Source organism: Propithecus coquereli, unplaced genomic scaffold (assembly GCF_000956105.1).
Source record: "Propithecus coquereli isolate 6110/MARCELLA unplaced genomic scaffold, Pcoq_1.0 Scaffold1, whole genome shotgun sequence".
Classification (NCBI taxonomy): Eukaryota; Metazoa; Chordata; class Mammalia; order Primates; family Indriidae; genus Propithecus; species Propithecus coquereli.
In genome coordinates, this window is record NW_012133857.1 from 11900509 (window position 1) to 11921891 (window position 21383).

At 46.4% G+C, this 21383-nt stretch overlaps 2 protein-coding genes across 3 annotated transcripts in view; both read right to left on the minus strand.

Moving 5' to 3' along the window:
- PRKAR2A (protein kinase, cAMP-dependent, regulatory, type II, alpha) overlaps window positions 1-3894 on the minus strand; it is a 95107-nt gene extending 91213 nt beyond the window's left edge. The window contains exon 1 of the mRNA XM_012638112.1: window positions 3383-3894. Within this exon, the coding sequence (XP_012493566.1) occupies window positions 3383-3629 (247 nt within the window). The 5' untranslated portion in view covers window positions 3630-3894. The remainder of the gene's footprint in view (window positions 1-3382) is intronic.
- A 6656-nt stretch (window positions 3895-10550) lies between these two features.
- Window positions 10551-21383, minus strand: part of SLC25A20 (solute carrier family 25 (carnitine/acylcarnitine translocase), member 20) — an 18159-nt gene continuing 7326 nt past the window's right edge. For both annotated transcript variants that reach the window (XM_012638123.1, XM_012638130.1), the window contains exons 3-9: window positions 19790-19917; window positions 16895-16985; window positions 13840-13957; window positions 13084-13156; window positions 12434-12543; window positions 11823-11947; window positions 10551-11392 (exon numbers count right to left, since the gene is read on the minus strand). In XM_012638123.1, coding sequence (XP_012493577.1) covers window positions 11330-11392; window positions 11823-11947; window positions 12434-12543; window positions 13084-13156; window positions 13840-13957; window positions 16895-16985; window positions 19790-19917 — 708 coding nt within the window. In that variant the 3' untranslated portion in view covers window positions 10551-11329. The remainder of the gene's footprint in view (window positions 11393-11822; window positions 11948-12433; window positions 12544-13083; window positions 13157-13839; window positions 13958-16894; window positions 16986-19789; window positions 19918-21383) is intronic.

A 21383-nucleotide genomic window follows, 5' to 3' on the forward strand; every position in this document is an offset into this window, starting at 1 on the left:
TCTATTTTTTTTTTTTTAGTAGAGACAGGGTTTCACTCTTGCTCAGGCTGGTCTTGAACTCCTGAGCTCAAACAATCCGCCCACCTCGGCCTCACAGAGTGCTAGGATTACAGGCGTGAGCCACCGCACCGGCCTGAGATAAGGTCTTGCTCTCTTACAGGAGGCTAGAATGCAGTGGTATCATCACTACTCACTGCAACCTCAAACTCCTGGGCTCTTGCCTCAGCCTCCCGAGTAGGTGGGACTAGAGGCACACAACACCCCACCTAATTTTTCTATTTTTTGTAGAGACTGGGGGTCTTGCTATGTTGCTCAGGCTGGTCTTGAACTCCTGGCCTCTAGACCAGGGTTCGTGAGAGAAAAAGAAAAAAAGAGAAACGAACTCCTGGCCTCAAGTGATCAACCCACTTCAGCCTCACAAAGTGCCACTCCACCCAGCCCATTTTAACCATTTTTAAGTGTACAATTCGGTGTCAATTAGAACAGCGGTCCCCAACCTTTTTGGCACTAGGGACCAGGTTTCATGGAAGACAATTTTTCCACAGAGCTCTGTGGCCTGGTCCCTTAACAGGCCTCAGACCACTACCAGAGGTTGGGGACTGCAGATTTAGAACATTAACAAAGTTGTAAATTCATCACCACTATCCAACTTGAGAACTTTTTCATTACCCCAAACTGAAGTACTGAACCCATTAAAAAAATAACACCCTATTACTCCCTCCTCCCAGCCCCTGGTAACCTCTCATCTTCTTCCTGTCCCTGTGAATTTGCCTGTTCTAGGTACCTTTCGTAAGTGGGATCATACAATATTTGTCCTTTTGTATGTGGTTTATTTCATTTAGCATCATGTTTTCAATGTTGTAATGTTATCCATGTTGTAGTATTAGAATTTCATTCCCTTTTAAGAATGAATAATATTCCATTGTATATATACACCATATTTTGTTTATCCATTCATCTACTGATGAACACTTGGTTTGTTTCTACCTTTTGGCTATTGTGAATTATGCTGCAATGAGCACTGGTTGGCATACAAGTATCCGTTCCGCTCCCTGTTTTCAATACTTTTGGGTATATACCCAGGAATGGGAGTTGCTCCACCATATGGTAATTTTATGTTTAACTTTTTTTTCTTTTTAAGCAAGGCCCATCACTTGAGAATCTATGTTTAACTTTTTAAGGAACCACCAAACTGTCTTCCACAGCAGCTGGACAATTTTCCATTCCCAAGAGCAATGCACAAGGGTTCCAACTTCTCCACATCCTGGATATTTTCTGTTTTTATTTTAATAATAGCCATCTTAACAGGTGTGAAGTGATATCTCATTGTATTACAATGTATTTTTAGTCTCTTATTTATAAATAGAAGTCCACTTTCTATTTATTCTATAATTATATGTGGTGCAGCAACTTGAGACATAAAAAATATTTAAGTACCAAAAAAAAATAGCACAGGGTTACAAAGATTTTAAGTCAACTCAATATATCTTGAAAAAGGTATCAGAAATGACAAAGAGTAAATGAAGACTTAATACTAAAATTTGTAACTGTTTTATGCATCTGAGATTAATTTCTAAAATACCGATGTTTTGTGTAAACAAAAATTGTTCCAAAGCAGGTTACAGGTTTGTGATTTATAGAAATGACAGTGAAACAAACCTAGAAGTCACTTCTGAAATAAACCTTTAAAATCACACTTATCCCTGGGAGATAGTTGTCACTGTCCTCATTTTCAAGATAAGAAAATCTGAAATCAAACAGGTTTGACAACTTGTCCAAGACCACAAAGCAAAACTGTGGCAAAGATTTGGAAAACAATCCCAGCTTTCCCCAAAACCCATAACGTAACATGCAATAAGTCAAGGGAAACCCAGAAGTACAATTTTACTCTTTTAGCATGAACAAACTTAGGGACATTGCCCAGCACACTGAAGCTTACAACCTCCTACAGCAATGACCATTAATTAACTCCTTGCCACCTGTGACTTGAATATGTGGCCAGGCCAGATTCAACTCAGAACTATTTTTTTTTTCTGTGTAATCTAATAACACTAAAATTCTAACTTTGTCTCTCAAGTGTTTTCATTGTTTGGCTAAATTTTGACTGTTCAAAAGTAGGATAATTCTAATGTTAAACTGACGAAGTATATACTGAACCAACCAAGCAAAATGGAATTGCTTCTTGACATCCTTGCTTAGATCAGATGTAGAAAATGTTATCTATCTTCTTTCCTGCAACTCACACACTAAATTGTTTACTCTCACCAAATTTCATTCAACTGTTTAACCAAATTTAAAAAAAAATATATTCACAAGGACGTTTTGAGAAATGCATACTCAAAGGCCACACTGTTGGTTCCTGCCTTTAATACCAGCACTTTGGGAGGCTGAGGCAGGAGGACCACTTGAGGTCAGGAGTTCAAGAACAGCCTGGGCTATGTAGCGAGACCCTGTCTCTACAAAAAATAGAAAAACTAGCCCGGGCATGGTGGCGCTGGCCTGTAGTCCCAGCTCCTCGAGAGGCTGAGGCAGGAGAATCGTCTGAGCACGGGAAGTGGAGGTTGCAGCGAGCCGTGACCGCGCCACTGCACTCCAGCCTGCACCACAAAGTGAAACCCTGTCTCAAAAAAGAACAAAAAACAAAAAACGATACTCAAGTAAGCAAGGGTGAAATGACCTGACTGAGATTTGCTTTAAAAACACTTCGATATTTCTCCAAATAAGGTCCCAAATAAGAAAGAACAAAAAAAGAGAAAAAAAAATACTTTAGCAAAGAAAAAAAAAGTATAGGTGAAACTTTGTGACAAATACTGACAACTGTTGAATGTGGGTGATGGCATGCATATAGGGGTTGATCTCACCTTTTCTTTCTTTTGTCTATGCTGAAAAGATTTTCGCAATAACTTTTCAAAAAAAAGATATTACTTCCAAAGAAAATTACCATCCTGGTAATTAAACAGGAGTCACTGGATGTAAACGCTCGTCTTCGGAACCAAACCTGGTGACGGGTCTCAAGCAAAGGCAAAGGATCTTCCTGCGGCGCCGACGCGGGCTCTGCGCCTCTCAGGCCTGCGGCACCACGCGGGCAGAAAGCTCGCACGTTTCCTCCAGGGCTACACCCGACAAATCACTTCATGCGCTCTAGAGCTCGCAGAACCGCGGAGCTCAATGTGGAAGTGGCGCACGAGGGGCTCACGCCGGCGGTTCAGGGAAACCCAAAAAACTCCGCTAGAGAGCTCCCTGGTCCCAGCCCAGGGCTGTCGGCTTGGCCGGACGCGACGCCTAGCCCCCAGTACCCTTCCCTGTACCTCTAGAGACACCTGCACCACTCCCTGGGTCCCCCACTGCGACCCTTGGCACCCCCCGCCCCCCGACAGCCTACCTTCCAAGTCCGCGTCCTCCTCTGAGTCGCTGTCCTCGTCAGCGACATGGTCCGGGCCATGCTCTTGCGTGTGGTAGCCCAAAGAAGAGGCGGCGGGCAGGACTGAACCTTGGGCGCGGGCTTCGCGCAGACGGGTGAAGTACTCTACCGCGAAGTCGACGAGGTCAGGCGGCTGCTGCCGCAGCACCTCCACCGTGTAGCCCTGCAGCAGCTCCGTGAGCCCCGGCGGGATCTGGATGTGGCTCATGCCGGCGGCGACCGCGGAGACTGGCGGGTCTGGGCCGCCGGCAGCCACAACCTCCGCGCTCCTTTCGCCGGCCTCTCGCTCGGCGGGCGCGAGGTCTCCTTACGCACGGCCCCGGTCGGGCCTTCCTCGCGTCGCACTGCTCTCTGGCCGGGTCCGCGTTTCAGGCCGCGCAACCCTAAGCTACCACGGCGGGCCTGGCGGTGCCGCCGCTGTCACTGGGCCGCCGCCGCCGCCGCCGCCGCCACCGCCGCGGGGACCGACGAGCAGGAGAGCTGGACGGGCGGGGCAGGCGCCGAGGTTGTGACGCACGCGGCCGTGGGCGTGCGCGCCCCCGCCGAGCGTCGGCCCCCTGTGCGCGTGCGCCGTTGAGCTGCCAGCTTTTGTAGCAGACGGTTGTCGAGGTGCTCAGGTGCCCGTGGGCTCCCGCTGCAGCTCCCGTCGGGGAACTCGGGAATCATATAATGAATGGTCTACCCGCGAGGTAGGCTTTTTAGTGCCTCTCGCCTGGCCATGAAGACCTTTCATTTATTCTTTCAATACTCGCTAAGAGCTTCTTGTTTGCCAGCACTTACTGAGCACCAGGGACACAACCCTGAGATGCGGAAACACACGACCATCTCAGTGTGGTTCCGGCCGTGGTGAAGGGCATGAGGGCCCACTTTAGGGGGTGACATTCAAGCTGGCCTTGAGGTTTGAGGAGGACCCGACCAAAGGAAGATCTGGAGGAAAGCCATCTGAGCACAAAGCACAACAAAAATACAGGCCTGGTCAAGTCAGGACCACCCTGGCTGCGAAGTGGAATGGTGGAATGACCTTAGGACCCTCAGGAGTCTGGCTGGAGGTCTGTGAGATGTGAAATGGGGAAGGCTCTGTGGGAAGTAAGTAGGAGTTTCAGTAAGATAGTAATTTGATGTCACAGACAGAGAAATAAGTTTGGAAGAACTCACTCAACCTAACGTGTACAGTGAGAAAAGGGAATAAGGCCCAGAGCAGGAAAGACCTCTGTGCCTATTCCTCCTCCTGAGCATTCTTACCAGGGTCCCCAGGTCTAGGTCTGCACACTCCACCCTGGGCCCTGGACCCTGGGCCCTGGACCCTGGGCGAGCACTGCTTGATGAAGTTGAGCACACCACAAGGCACTGTTATCTTTTGCCCCTGGGGAAGAGGCATAGGTGAACTGGAGAGGCCAGGCTATTTAGCAGCTTGCACCCCTTCTTCCACCAGATTGGAAAAGAATAGAAAAAGAAGACCTTCCTGGGATGTCCATGCCACAGCCTAGGTGCTGACCAGTGGCCCAGTGGGCACAGGACAGAGTCCTTTTCCTTGCCAGGCCAAGCAAGGAAGTGACTAGCTGTAGGCTTGAGAACCTGAAGGGCATTTGGAATGGTTAAGCACCACCTGGTAATTACCCAGTATTAATTAAAATCCTCACTAGCACCTCCTGTACAAGCTTGGCACATATCCAGGAGCTCAGTGCTGCTGAGAACTAAGCTGCTTGTCACAGGAGCACCTCATCCCCGCTGGTGCCAGGCCTGTCATTACAAATAGCAGTGTCTCCCTGGACAAGTTCCTTCACCCCTGAGAAGAGTCTTGAGCCATCAGTTTTGTGGGGGGAGGGGCTGTGTCCAACTTGTTCCCTGCTGGGTCTTTATAGTACACTCTTGGAGAAGGTTTACCGATTAAATAAATGATAAATTTCAGCACAGCAAGCAGAGCCAATGAAACTACTCTCCTGACCTCATAGTCTCAGAACTGGGATCCTTTGCTTCAAAACTGTGCTTCTAATCTCAGAATATAAAGACCTCTCACTACAGACAAGCAGTTTGAAGCTGGAGGAGACAGGGTCCCTCACCTCTTCTCTGCTCTTTGGCAGACTGTCCTAAGTTTCCAAGGGTTAGTCTTTGACAGCAATACCCAGGAAACCTGAGTATGACTCCCACTATACCACCAAACCTGGGGATCTGCCCCTCTTCAAGCAATCCTATAGGCAACCCTTTGGAAAGGCAAATTCACAACTCCATTCCCCAGTTTGCCCACATTGTCAGGTTTTATATATTTTAAAGGAGGACAGGTCCTTGTATAGTTAAGACTCCTACCTCAATTACAAAATAGAGGAAAGAAAGGCTATTCCAGGGCTGACAACAGAGCTGAGTATGGGTGGGTTCTCCCATTTGTTCTAAGAAACCCCCACTGGTCAGAAGCAGGCCAGTCTACATGACTTGTTCTCAGATGCCCCATAGCTCTGCTATCCATCCATACAGCAAAAAGCATTCAAAAGGCAACCTATGGCCAGGTGCAGTGGCTCACACCTGTAATCCTAGCACTTTGGGAGGCCAAGGCGGGAGGATTGCTTGAACTCAGGTGTTCGAGACCAGCCTAAGCAAGAGCAAGAACCTGTCTCTACTAAAAATAGAAAAATTAGCCAGGTGTGGTGGTGCATACCTATAGTCCCAGCTACTCAGGAGGCTGAGGCAAGAGGATCAGTTGAGCTCAGGAGTTTGAGGTTGCAGTGAGCTATGATAACACCACTGCACTCTACCCAGGGCAACAGAGCAAAACTCTGTCTCCAAAAAAAAAAAAGGCAACCTAGGCGTGAGGGCCACAGAAAGTGGGAGCCCTGCAGCTGCTCTTCATCTGTCTCTATAAACTAGAGTAAGGATGGACAACCAGCTCCAGATCCAACCACTCTTTCCCCCAGCATTTGGTCCCCAGAGTGGGGGTCCATCTCTGCCCCTTCTATACAACACTTCAGTAGCAAGTGAAGCCCCAAGGGCCTTCATGAATATCCAGCTGAGCTGGCCAAAGAACAGGGCCCTGTAACAGGAGAGAACACTAGAGGCCTGAGCCCCATGTCTGTCACCCTTGTCCTGTATTCATCCTGCCTGCCTTCAAGCCTATCCAGCTGCACCACTGGAGTTACCATGGCAACGAAACCCACAGGCAGCCAGTAACTGGGAAACAGCTGCCAACAGCAAATGATGGTGGGTGGAAAAGGCCAAGAGCAGAGACCCTCAGAAGCAAGAGAATTGCACAGGTGGAGGCCTCAGAACCCTGAGGGTCCTGTACTCCAACCTAGTCTTACATTAACCCAGTAGGCAGTCTATATCTTGCACAGACTGCCACACCACCAGCCACAGGCACATACATGGACACAATGGGGCCAATTCTCAGAGATGTTTACAACTACAGATGCAGAGTAGCACAGATGGAATGCATATTGTTTAGCCCAACAGCAGTGGGTCTTGGTGAAAATGAACATGGATAGGGTACCAACTGCTGTTTCCAATGAAGCAATGGATTTCATGTACTCTTGATGGGTTTATTTAAAGGTTTTTTTCTGGCCGGGCACAGTGGCTCATTCCTATAATCCTAGCACTCTGGGAGGACAAGGCAGGAGGACTGTTTGAGCTCAGGAGTTCAAGACCAACCTGAGCAAGGCTGAAACCCTGTCTCTACAAAAATAGAAAAATTAGCTAGGCATCATGGTGTACTCTTGTAGTCCCAACTACTCAGGAGGCTGAGACAGGAGGATCGCTTGAGCCCAGGAGTTTGAGGCTGCAGTGAGCTATGATGACACCACTGCACTCTACCTAGGACGAAAGAATGAAACTCTGTCTCAAAAAAAAAAAAGGAAATTGAACCCCCCTCCCAACTCCCTCTTCATAAAAAAATAAATTTTTCCCCATCTCTCTCTCTTGCTCTCTCTCTCTTCAGAAAGAAGGGAGAAGCCCAAACTCCCCAGAACTCCTCAGAAGGCCTGCTCTTGGCCCAGAGTCCCCGCTACCCCCCAGCTTACATAACTTACGCCCACTGCCTACCAGGGGAACTCAGCCCCAGCAGGAACATTTCCCTCTTACCTAACCAAGGGACCACTTCTCTAAGCCACTCTGGTCTCCTACCTGTCTCCTGGAACCTGCTGGTCACTTGACTACTGCATGCCAGCCCCTCGCTAATCTAGTCCTTCCAACTCACTAGTACCTACCAGCACCAGTTTCTATTTTGCCTTAGAAGTGTTCATGAAACTCTAGTTTGCAGGAGGGATTGGGCAAGTGGGCTATGTTTCCTGTGCCCTCACCCAAGCTATCCTTCAGCCTCCATAGTGCCTCCCGCATGAGGCTACTGCCTTTGGTCCAGGAAATCCGATCTATTTTAATAAGTGTCCATGCTCCAGGGAGCAATTAATTCCCAGGACACCTGTTTCTGTGTCTATTATCCACCCCTTCCCTGGTACACTGTGTCCTGAGAAAGTGTCAGTCTCTGCAGTAGACCCATGGTCTGCCTCTGAGACATCTCAGGGCAAGGACAGAAGCTGAGAAGCATAGGGAACCTGGCTGGAGGGTCGCAGACTTGCATGCTTACCATAGCAGAGAAAGCAGAGGGAGCCCTCAGGGACCACCTGGCTCTGGGGCCTTCCCAGTGCCTCTCAGGACTCTGTGTGCCACCCCTGTGGTACAGACAGGCCTCCTCAAGCCTGGGTCAAGCAGCCCCAGGACAGCCTCTGATAGCATCACAAGTCTTTCTTCAGGATACCCAGAGAACAGTCTCCACTCTATTATCAACTTGCCAATGACCTTTGAAGATCAGTATACCCTGTCTACATCTTGGCTTCGACATCTAAAAGTGGGGGTAAAAATCCCTACCCTTTAAACATTGAGTTACAAGGAGATAAAGAAATGAGAGAGGCTGGGCGCGGTGGCTCATGCCTGTAATCCTAGCACTGTAATCCTGGGAGGCCGAGGCGGGCGGATTGTTTGAGCTCAGGAGTTGAGCAAGAGCGAGACACCGTCTCTACTAAAAATAGAAAGAAATTAATCGGACAACTAAAAATATATAGAAAAAATTAGCCGGGCATGGTGGCGCATGCCTGTAGTCCCAGCTACTCGGGAGGCTGAGGCAGAAGGATTGCTTGAGCCCAGGAGTGTGAGGTCACTGTGACCTAGGCTGACGCCACGACACTCACTCTAGCCCGGGCAAAAGAGTGAGACTCTGCCTTAAAAAAAAAAAAAAGAAAAGAAAAGAAATGAGAGAATGAACCTATGAAGAGGTTAGAAAAGGTATAGAGGATTACAGCCTCAAAAGGCTGTAGGAGGGAGACGTCTCTACAAAAATGGAAAAATTAGCCGGGTATGGTGGTGCTGGCCTGTAGTCCAGCTACTCAGGAGGCTGAGGCAGGAGGATCACTTGAGCCCAGGAGTTTGAGGTTGCTGTGAGCTATGATGATGCCACTGCACTCCAGCTCGGGCAACAGAGCCAGACCATGTCTCAAAAAAAAAAAAAAAAAAACAAAACAAAAAAAAAAACTGTAGGGAAAGACCTATGTAGTAGAGACGGTATGACTTTATAGCAGAAATGGTGTAATGGTCACTATTGCAACAACCAGCATTCTGTCCCTGACCCTTATCCTAGTTACAGCCTTCCTGGTGCCTGGAAGAGGCTATTTATCACCAGTTGGTTGTTTAAATAATCACTCCCTGGCTTCCACTTAAGACTGTCTGTGACAGAGAAATTGCTAGGGAGGGCCCCAGTTTTCACCCCAAACCCTTACCCCTGTCAGGAAGAGAAGAGATATATCAGGAGCAGGTGGCATTTCAAAGTGCATTATAAAAAGGAAGCACCAGCCAGGAGGGAGTTACTCACCATCTGCTCTGCTCCCTTCATAAATATGCCTCCAGGGGCTTCCCTATTTAACTTAATATCTATTGAACACCCAAGGGAGTACAAGAATCTACCATCACTAACATCAAAGAACCAAAACACCCATTTTAAAATGGAAGATGTTTCAAAGGACAAATTATCCAGAAGTGCAGACTGTAAAAGTGATCCTACGCCATAAGAATGGCTGGCATTTGGCTGGAATGCAAATACACTTACAGGGGCTTCCAGGCAAATGCTAAAATTTCAGGACAGTCTCAAGGACTAGGTGATATCAAGAAGGGCCTCAGGAGACACACACACGGCCATCTGCAAATCAGTGAGATTAAACAAAGACATCCTCCAGCATGAGAGGGGGCAGGTTTAACACTGAATTAACCTTCCCAGGCAGAGGACATATAATTTTCATCTTTAAAAAATGTTATTTTCTACTTGGCTATAATTCCTATCTGGTCATCTAAAAACATCTTCCCAAGAATAAAACTTCCTCCCCTAAACTCACAAATCTTCAGCTTCCTGCCAGGTTTGCTAGACCCCCAACTCCCAGACGGAGGTGGGTCCCAGCCCCCTCTCACCCTTCCCAGAGTGATGGTTCTAAAGCTAAAGTCCAAGGGTCTCTATGCAGCTGCAATGAGGCAGGGAGTGCCAGCAAGAACAGTCACTTTGACCAGCAGATGGGGCAATGACAGAAAAGCCCAGCTCTAATAGCTTTAGCAAGCTTTCCCCTCCACCAGATAAGCGGGGGTCTAGCTTTGAGTCTCTACTCCAACTACCTAACCTTTTCTGGCCATACCTTGACATCGTCATTTGCCTGATTAGTAAAGCTGGGATGGTGACATCCGATCACACAGTAACTATAAAGTCCACATGAAAACTCAAGATTGCTTTTGCCCTTTTAGAACAATTGATTCCCCATCTGTTAGTTCAGACACCCATGTGGCTCAGGGCAGAGAGGAGAATGAACAGAGAATGGATTGCAGGCTGGGTCTCCTGGGGGCCTGTATGCCAGGCTTGCACTAAGGACTGTGTGAACAGTCACTGATCATGCCATACCACCCCACCCACCCTCTCTAGAGCAGCTAGGCTAGGGCAGTCAGAAAAGGCTGAGCCAGCCAAAACTTCCTCCTCCTCCTCCTCCTCCTGCTCCTGCTGGAACCCCTGCCTAAGGCTCTCAGGGAAGGATAATGGATCCCTGACAGCCTCCACCAAGACCAATGGCTGCCTACTGAAATGTCCCAGAATCAAAAGAAAAAAAAAATCACACAATGCAAAAATTAGAAACAACATTTATTGTTTCCTGTTAAAATAGGGTGCTCTCATGAGAAAAGAGTATGCAAAAAGAGCCTTCCTACACCCTGAGCTTTCTCACTTATCCCAGCAGGTTGGAACTATCTTCACTGTGTAGGAGGGAAAGTTTTCCACCTACTCCCGGGAAATTGGGCTACTATAGTTTTAATTTTGATTATTTGCATGTGTAAAAAAAATAAAATAAAAATCCAACAGTTAACAGGCTATCTGTTCTAGGCATATATGCCCAGCCCACTTGGACAGACAGATGTGGGCCTCAAATCCACATCCCCATATATAGCCCAGGATTAGATGGCACCCTGGAAATCAGGTGGGTGTTCCTGGCTAGGGATTAAAGGCGGCCCCAGCTCCTGGTCAGCTGGTTGAAAACACGCATAGTGCCTCCAGTGAGAAGCTGAGATTACCTCTTTAGCCAGGAATATTTTGGGTGTAGTAAGGCCATCAGTTGACCAGTAGGCAGCATTCTGGCCACAGATATTATCTGGTCTAGAAGCTACTTGTTCGAAATTCAAATGCTCTAGAGATTCTTTAGATTGACAAGAGTGAATTCAAGTTTCAAAATGGCACACCAAGTTACACGGGTAGAGGATGTCATTAAGGCAATGGTCTCACCAAGTCCATGCACAGAGCTGTGATCCCACCATCCCCCTCCCCTCACCCTTCAGGACTGCTGAGTCCTGCCCACTGCTCTTCGTCAGCGACAGCTTCCAGCATCCAGAAGCCTTGAGCAGCCTTCAGCCTCACAAGTTTGGGGTGGCCCAATTAAGGAACTTCATGGCAACTTCAAAGCCAAGGAAACAGGCCTGAGAAAGGGTTGGGATAAAGAGACAAGCCAGCAGGAATGTGACTATTCATAAATCCCACCCCACCCTACCCCTGCCCCAGCACCATGTTTAGCTGGTCCTGTCAGGACCAAAACCCCTCCCTAACCCCACTCCCACCCGAGGTCAAGGATGCAAGCTGTGCTCTCTATTCCTAAGAGAAGAAAATACATTTCCCACACTGTCCTGTTCTGATGGCCAGGTCAGGAAATCAAAGCCCCTCACCTCAGAGATCCCCAAAGGGAAATCCTCCTAGACAGCTTCATAAAAGGGAGCAAATGAGGCTCTGGCTGAGGGTAGGGTTTTGGGAAAATGGAGTCCCCAATCCAATCCCAAAAGCAAGCAAAAGTGAGTCCACCTGCGTCCTGCTCTGAGCCCCGAAAAGAAAGCAGAATCCCTGCAAGCTACTCACTGCATTGGCTGGGAAGGCTCGGATCATCACTGCATTGAATCCTTTGTACAAGGATGTGATTCCTTCATCCCGGATGAGCTCCCTTAGCACATCTCTGAAACCATTAGGATATTTCCCAGGAGGTGCTGTGGGGCAGAATTCAATGTTTAAGGCTTCAGGAAGCTTCCTGACCTCACCATGGCAACACACGTGGGAAGAAGTAAAGTCTTCCTGTAGGATCAGGGCCAGCACCCCAGAGAGGACACCTTGCAGGTCATCTGGGGCCAGTATATAGACAACACAGTTCACCTTAGGACAAATGCACAAATGCTGAATTACTGGTGCCAAGAGAATGGAAAAGAGGGAAAAGAATGAAACAACCCTTCTGTTCATGTGGGGGAGAGAGAGTGGATTTGACTTCTGATCTCATTTACTTTGTGTTTAGGATGACATGAAAATGAATCTAAGGATCCTAGAACACAAAAGACTATGAAGGAGAATGGTGGTCTGACAGATGCTGGGTGATGCCATGGAGAGTCAGTGTCCCTAGGGCCTTAAGAGCTCTGTACCCCAGGGGTAGCCAGTGCTGGGACCCCACTCTGTCACCATCCACCCCACTATCCTCTACTCACCAGTCTGGAAGCGGGACTTGAGCACATCTGGGGGAATTGCCACAGCCCAGTTGAAGATCCCTGCAAAGCCCCCAGCTACCAGGATCCGAGGTGCACTTAGCTCACTCACCCTGCATAACACCAAACATAGCCCAGTCAGACAAAGGCTATGAGACTATTGTTCAGACCATCCTTCCTGTGGCAGACAGGGCAGTTACAGAGAGGGAGAAACTGGCTAGAGCAGTAGTCCCCAACCTTTTTGGCACCGGGGACCAGTTTCATGGAAGATAATTTTTCCACAGATGGGGGATGGGGAGAGATCCTAGGGGGTTGTGGGGGGCAGAGCTCAGGCAGTGATGCACAGCCTGTTTCCTAACAGGCCATGGACCAATACCAGGGACTGCAGGGCTAGAAGGAAGAGGTGCAAGGCCAGGGCTCCTGTGATAGTGCAGCTGCCACTTCTTGGAGGAAGCTTCATGCACCTGTTTCAAATATTTGCTCCACTGGGTGAAGCACAGAGTAAGAGGAGCTAGCTGACCTCAGCAGCCACAAGAGAAAAGTAGACATGGAGCCAGGAACAAGTCCCAGTTCTGCTTTCAGACGCACCCACAGGAAAGGGCAACCACCCATGACTGGGGAAAGTGGCTTCTAAGTTCTTCTGTTCTCCTCACCTCTTTCCCTCTGGAGTAAAGATATTTTTCAGCCATTCGTATGTCATGAAATACATCCCACTGGCTGGAACATCTGTTAATGGCAAGAACAAGGTGACATAAAGTACATAAAATCCCCACAGATTTCTCAAACTTAGAAGAGCCAAGTTTGGCACTGGACCATTCAATGTTTCCTGAGAAGTTCCTCAGCAGCCACATCCTATTTGTAATATTCATTTTGTACCTATGAGATGCTGCTCTGGACCAAGCACTGGTGTGAGTGAGTGCCACACACATGACATCATCTCATCTTTAAAGTCCCCTCTGAGTGGTCACCACCAACATGCCCACTCCAAACAGTTACAACCACAGCTAGTGCATTTGGGCTTCCTCCAAGCTGCCATCTCAGCACAAGAATGAGAATGTCTCTACCTCTCCTACTGTCACTCCACCAAGACATGCCTCTCAAAACCAACAAGAGCCCCACTGTCCCTAAGTCACACTTTCTTCATACTCATCCCTTCAGCCATGATTTCTATCTACTTGCCACTCCTCTCCAACTACCACTGTCATGAATTCCACCTCCATAGACACTCAGGAAGGACAGAAGGACCCCAATCATCATCTGTGTCCATGCTAGCTAGGGTAAGACTGCCTAAAAGCAGACACTCACTTCCAGTATTATCGGAGCTATGACATGTATGGTGCCAAGGCTAATCTGGTAATACAGGCAAGACCATCCCCAGATAACTTCAGGTGGAGGGCCTCAAAATTTACCTCGCATGAGGGTGAGCAGAGTTCCTTTGTAGATGCCTCGGATACCAGACGCTTGGTACAGTTTCTTTGCACAATCCAAGGGACCAGCGTACTTAGTTTCCCCTGAAGAAGCCTGAATCTGGGAGGGAGGGGGGATCATCAGGTCAGAACAGCAACATCAAAGTCAACAGACCCAGCAGGTTATGGATACTCCAAAGTGGTCATTATGTGTTAGAGCAATGAAAGATTTCACCATCAAATCAATAAGTATTTGGAACATGCGCTATTGCAGAAGGCACTATGAAAAAGGCTAGATAAAAGTATCACAAAATATTCACATACTGATTAGAAATAAAATCAACAGAAAAGTTGAAAAATAAGTTGAGGAAATCTCCCAAATATAATAAAGCTATTTGGAAGGTCTAACAAAAAAAGAGACAAATATTAATACTTATTCCTTCAACAAATATCCATTAAGCACCAACTGCATTCCAAGTCTAGCTGGTCATGAGGTTTGGTTAAGAGGTGAACAGGCTGGGCGCAGTGGCTCATGCCTGTAATTCTAGCACTTTGGGAGGTCGAGATGGGAGGATCATTTGAGGTCAGAAGTTCAAGACCAGCCTGAGCAACGTAGTGAGACCCTGTCTCTACAAAAAATAGATAAATTAGCTGGGTGTGGTGGCATGCACCTGTAGTCCCAGGTACTAGGGAGGCTGCAGGAGTATAGCTTGAGCCCAGGAGTTGGAGGTTGCAGTGAACTATGATAGCAACACTGAGCTCCGGTCTAGGTGACAAAGCAAGACCCTGTTTCTTAAAAAAAAAAATACAACTTATCAAAATGGTCAAAAGATGAAACAGAAAAGATAAATATTAATTACGCTATATCTATTAAAGAAGCTGAATTTGTTATCAATAACTTTCCCACAGCTGAGTGCAATGGCTCATGCCTATAATCCCAGCACTTTGAGAGGCTAAGGTGAGAGGATCACTTGAGCCCAAAGAGTTTGAGGTTACAGTGAGCTATGATTGTGCCACTGCACTTCAGCCTGGGCAACAGAGTGAGACCCTGTCCCTAAAAAAAAAAAAAAATCCGATAAACTAGTTTAGAGTTCAGGAAAAGTCTGAGTTGGAGATATAAATTTGAGAGTCACCAGCATATAACTGGTGTCTAAATGTCATGAGACAAGATAAAATCATCAAGGCTACAGGTGTAATAGGACTGAACCTTGAATACATGAATATTAAATGATACAGAAGATGATGAATCAACAAAGGAGACAGAGAAAGAATAGCCAAATAGGTAGGAGGAAAATCAGAAGGGAAGCAACCTACTCTTGATCACTCAAGCCCAGGAGTTTGAGGCTGCAGTGAAGTATGATTGTGCCACTGCTCTCCAGCATGGGCAACAGAGTGAGACCCTGTCTCTAAAAAGAAAGATGAGGACCAAGAACTGACCACTGGACTTAAGTGTAAAAATCACTGGTAACCTTGACAAAAGCACTTTTGTTGGAGTTATGAAGCAAAAGCCAGATTAAGGTGAGTTTAACAATTAGAAGAAGCAAGAAGAACTGGGGATAGTAGAGAAAAACAAAAAACTTTTCCAAAGGGTTTGATGTAAGGAGAAACAAAGTCATGAAGCACCGAAATTGACGTGGGAAATAGAGTAAAGAGAAGTTTGTATTTTTAAGATGAAAAATGCTGATGAGAATGATCCAGTGGAGAGAAAAAACTGATGCTGAAGGAGAGAGAAAAAGGAATTATTAAAGTGATACCTGTGGCTGGGCAAGAGGGGATGGGATCCAGTGCACAAAGGGGCCTGGGATAAAGCAGAATCATAGGCCATCCTGAGTAAAAACAAACAGGGCAAATCCTAGCACTCTGGGTGGCCAAGGCAGGAGGATCACTGAATTCAGGAGTTTGAGGTTGCTGTGAGCTAGGCTGACGTCATGGCACTCTAGCCCGGGCAACAGAGTGAGACTATCTCAAAAAAAAAAAAAAAAAAAAATAGCTGGGCAAAGTGACATGCACCTGTAATCCCAGCTACTCAGGAACCTGAGGCTGGAGGATCACTTGAACCTGGAATTCAAGACCAGCCTGAGTAACACCATGAAATCCCATTTCAATAAAAATGAAATGAATGAATTGCTCATATATGCAACAATCCGAATGAATCTTCAGAAAATTATGTTGAATTAAAAAACCAATCTGAGGCTGGGCACAGTGGTTCACGCCTGTAATCCTTGAATTCTGGGAGGTCAAGGTGGGAGGACTGCTCGAGGTCCAGAGTCTGAGACCAGCTTGAGCAAGAGCAAGACCCCAGCTCTATTAAAAATAGAAAAATTAGCTGGGCGCAGTGGCACGTGCCTGTAGTCCCAGCTACTCAGGAGGCTGAGGCAGGAGGATTACAGGGAGCTATGATGCCACTGCACTCTAACTGGGCTGACAGAGCAAGACTCTGTCTCAAAAAAAAAAAAAAAAAAAAAAAAAGCCGATCTGAAAAGTTTACATTGTGTATGATATATGATTTCATTTATATAATATTCTTTTTTATTAATTTTTAATATATTTATTATTTATTTTAGAGATGGGGTCTCACTATATTGCCCAGGCTGGTCTCAAATTTCTGGACTCAAGCAATCCTACCAAGTAGGGATTACAGGTATAAACCACCACATCTGGCTATAACATTCTCAAAATTAGAAAATTATAAAAATGGAGTACACTCTACAGGCTCTGAACTTTTGGGCAATTGATAAATACACACGACATCTTGGGCAGGAGCAGCCTCCCTTCTGCCTCTGATGAGGCATGACTTATCTTTGTGAGTTCCTGAAGTGGCTTCTAATAAGGGTGGGTAGGTCTGGGCTGATGTGTCACAGGTGTGACATTTTGGTTGGTTTGTTATACTGCCCTTGTTCTTGATTCTATTATGATTGCTTCCACGTTCCTGGAAACCTTGAAACTGTTTTGCACACCTGACCTGAAGCTTTTATAAAGGATGAAAGGACAAACATGCACACAAAATTATACACTGAATAGAAAAAGCTAGCCACCTTCCCCCAGACCATACCCTTACCTGTAATAAGCACTTGATCCGTTCTCCAGGGGTCATGATTCCTGTGGTGAATACACCAGATAACATCCCAGCTGCAAACAGTTGGGGATAGCTGCATTGAAAACAAAAACCAGAAGCAAGCACTTATGACTAACCACTGAGGACAGAGGCAATCCAAGCAAAGAAGATGGTTTTGTAAGAAAAAAATAAGCACTTGGACTGGGCAGAAGCCCCAGCCACAAATCAGATTTCACATAAAAGCCAAGTTCTACGTATATTCTGATGTCAAATTTCCCAGAGCAAGGGTCTCAGTTCCAAGAGCAATGGGAGCCTGGTCACAAGGCCCACCCACATAAAGTGGGCACTCAGAATCCCTCACCCATGGGAGAAGCTTTATAGCAAAACATGGTTTCCACCCCTGAGCCTGCCATGCACAGTGACTATGGACAAGTTTCTAGGTCTTTTTGAGCCTCGATTCCCCATATGTAAAATGCTGAGTTGTTGGGGGAAAAGCCTCTAACCCAAGATCTGGACCTCAGTCACCTCCAGTTATCCTCTAATTTCACTTTCCCTGGATCACCAAGGGCCTGAGAACACTCTAAGCCAAGAGTCAATCTTCAAGGCCAGGTAGAATGGCTGTGGCCATCTCCATAGGCTGAGGGATAGCTAGGCCAGCTGCAAGGAGTATGCTATAAGATGCTGAGAAAGGCCCAGACAGGGATGATACCCAGGTGGGCATGACAGATCTTGTGGCCCCTGTGCAGGAAATGGTCCCCCAGTGGCCAGATGTATGGGTCCTCACTCTGACCCCCACAGAATGAACAACACTGAGTATGAGGAGCAATCTGAGGCTTCTACTGTGCATCACCCACAGCTGTCTGTGCCACCTCTGGCATCTCCTTTTCTTTGGGATCAGCAATACCAGCATAGTCTGGAGCAATGGAGCACGAAGTCACAGTCAACATTTCAACAAAGTCCCCATGACTTAGTAAATGTTGCTGAAAAACTTCACATACTGGTCTGAGCCTCAGGCCCCTCTTGACCCCAAGCCTCTGACAACTGAGCCTTCAAGCCAGTCACACCCAACAGGGAGCTCAAGAAGTGAGGAACAGGCCGGGCGCGGTGGCTCACGCCTGTAATCCTAGCACTCTGGGAGGCCGAGGCGGGCGGATTGTTTGAGCTCAGGAGTTCGAGACCAGTCTGAGCAAGAGCGAGACCCCGTCTCTACCAAAAATAGAAATAAATTAATTGGACAGCTAAAAATATATAGAAAAAATTAGCCGGGCATGGTGGCGCATGCCTGTAGTCCCAGCTACTCGGGAGGCTGAGGCAGGAGGATCGCTTGAGTCCAGGAGTTTGAGGTTGCTGTGAGCTAGGCTGATGCCACGGCACTCTAGCCCGGGCAACGCAGTGAGACTCTGTCCCAAAAAAAAAAAAAAAAAAGAGACTTGCTTTCATACTACTATCCAGCTTCATGGTCCTAGTTCACACTGATGTCCCTGAGCAGTCTTCTCAACAACTAAATTCTCCCTATGAGAACAACATGCTCCATTTTTCCCAGGATGCCCAATGGTTGGCTGGGCATACCCCATCTCCCGGGACTGGGGACTTTCCTCCAAATGAGATTTCTGTGTGTGCACAGGGAACCATGTGGACACTCTATAACTGCCTGGCCTATTTTTCCACTCCCCACTCACATCCCAGGAAGGCACCTGTGAGAGCTGGGCCTTTCTGGGCTTCCACCCCAAAGCCTTTGGTAATGCTCCTTTCCATATCAACCCCAAACATTGCTACAGGGAGGTGAATGCAGCAGGATTATTGGAGTAGGGTCCTAAGTGTCTCAATCTTTGTTCAGGCAGGTAGGATGTTTCTCTGAGTGCTAATGTGACTACAGGAACCAAAGTACCAAGACATGACTCCACTGGGGTCATGCATGGTTCTGGTACAGCTGTGAGCTGGAACATATGCTAAAAGACCAGGCCGCTAGCAGAGTACCTGTGTCTATGAGATACGTGAACTACCAACAGTCAAATGTAGCTTCAAAACAACCCCTTACCAGCCACATTTGGGGCCACCTGTGGCAGTTTACGGAAGCTGGGCACATTCAGAGGGTCACAAGAACTCTAAAAATGGAATTTCATATCACAAGCACCTCTGTCTACATCCCAGACCCTCACTCAGCCTGCTACGGCCTGAAGTGGTAACAGAATACAACAGTATGACATCCTGGGTTTCCTCCTGTGAACTCCTGGATCCCAGGGCCGGCCAGCCTCTGTGGGTCCTGTGCTGCCTGTAGCCCCTCCCAGGGATTGTCACCCTAATCAATGAACTATTAACTACTTTGTAAATTTTGAGCTATAATTCTGACTCAGCTGCCTCTTCATACCCAAATCCAACTTGTTCAGGCTTACTAAAAAAAAACACAGACTAATTTCACTTTAACAGAGAAACCCATATCTGAAATCATTATAATCATGTCGTAAAAATAAAGTAAAACAAAAGTTGGAAGCTTCTCTTCTCTCAACCAGGTGATGGGAAACAAGGCTCCTGCTGTTGTTACTGCAGCACCAGGTACTGCCCATGACATTTTACACACAGTTTAGTATTCAGACCTCTCAACAGCCCTATGGGGTTGGTATTACTAATCTTCCCAGTAATCGATACTATCTCATAAAAGAAATTATGATAACCTGGTAAGGGGCTTGGGGGGGAGGCTTTTGTTTGTTTGTTTCTTCTTTTTCCCTTTTGTTTCACAGGGCAAAGGAAACTCAAGTACTTCCTTCATATGGGACTCCCAGGAGTCAACCTTGGGGCCCAGGAGGACAGCCATTTACTGTCCGGCAAGGTTCTTTCTTTAACCCACGACACAATACCAGGCAGAAGAGCATCAAGTGCTTCAGTCCTATAAGTACTCACCTGAGCTCATCCTCTGGGTGTTTCTGTTGTAGTCTCTTCCCCAAACCAAACCCAAAGAAGCACACAGCAAACATGGGGGTGACCCCAATGATAGGGGCGGCCATGCCCCGATATAGTCCCGTGATGCCCTGCAAGGAATCACAGAAGCAGAGGCTGTTTACAGACACCATCACCCTTTATATCACTGAAACATGGAAGCAATGTGTGGCTTCCTTCACCTCCTCTCAAAGCAAGGAGAATTTTTTTTAATTTTTAATGTTAAATTATTATGGGTACATAATAGTTGTATTAATATATATTTACAGGGTACATGTAATAGTTTTATACAGGCATACCATGTAAATTAATCAAATCAGGGTAATTGGGATATCAATCACCTCAGGTATTTAACATTTCTTTGTGTTAGGAACATTCCAATTCCACTCTTTCAATTATTTTATAGTATACCTTAACTTATTGTTGATTATAGTCACTTTGTTGTAAGATCAAATATTGTTCATTATATCTAACTATCTAACTATATTTTTGCACCTATTAACCATCCCCTCTTTATCCCCCACTCCCCACTACCCTTCCCAGACTCTAGTTAAACCACTCTAGTTAAATCATTCTATTCTCTCTCTCCATGAGATAAATTGGTTTTAATATTTAGCTCCCACATATGAGTGAGAACATGTGAGATTTGTCTTTCTGTGCTTGGCTTATTTCACTTAACGTAATGTTCTCCAGTTCCATCCATGTTGTTTCAAATAGCAGAACTTCATTCTTTTTGTGGCCATATAATATTCCATTGTGTATAAGCACCACAATTTCTTTATCCATTCATCCATTGATGGACACTTAGGTTGATTCCATATCTTGGCTATTGTGAATAGTGCTGCAATAAACATGGTAGTGCAGATATCTTTTTGATATACTGAATTTCCGTCCTTTGTATATATACCTAGTAGTGGGATTGCTGGGTCATATGGTAGATCTATTTTTTTTGTTTGTTTTTTAGGTTTTGAAGCAAGAAGTTTATTTTACTTTCCAAGGGAGGAAAGGGCACAGCATGAAAGAAAGAAGGTATGCCAGCCTCTAGGATGAGTGGCTTGAGGTTTTTATTTTTATTTTTTTAATCTATTTTTTATTTTTTCTGTTTATTTTTTTAATATAGAGACAGGGTCTCACTCTTGCTCAGGCTGGTCTTGAACTCCTGAGTTCATGTGATCCTCCCACCCCGGCCTCCCAGAGTACTAGGATTACAAGTGTGAGCCATCGTGCCCGGTCTGGCTTGAGGTTTTTAATGGGGTTATAGAGAACAAATCAGTTGTTGTGAAATGATGATGGAAGGTGGTTTGTGTTTTTCTCTTCTCTGCTAGACTGGTTTTATCTGACTTCTTGGAATGTGGTCTGGCAGATGTGGAGGAGGGCTACGCATCCCTTTTCTGTCTGCTCAGTACTGTTCCAGTTCTGTAAAAGAAGCTCATAATTTTTGTGACCTTTCTTGCCTTCCTTGATGGATTTTCTTAGGAACATGGACATTTTGTTCTTGTTTCCTGGTGGGAACAGCAGTAAATGATTCTTCCCGGTTTCTATTTTTTTTTTTTTTTTT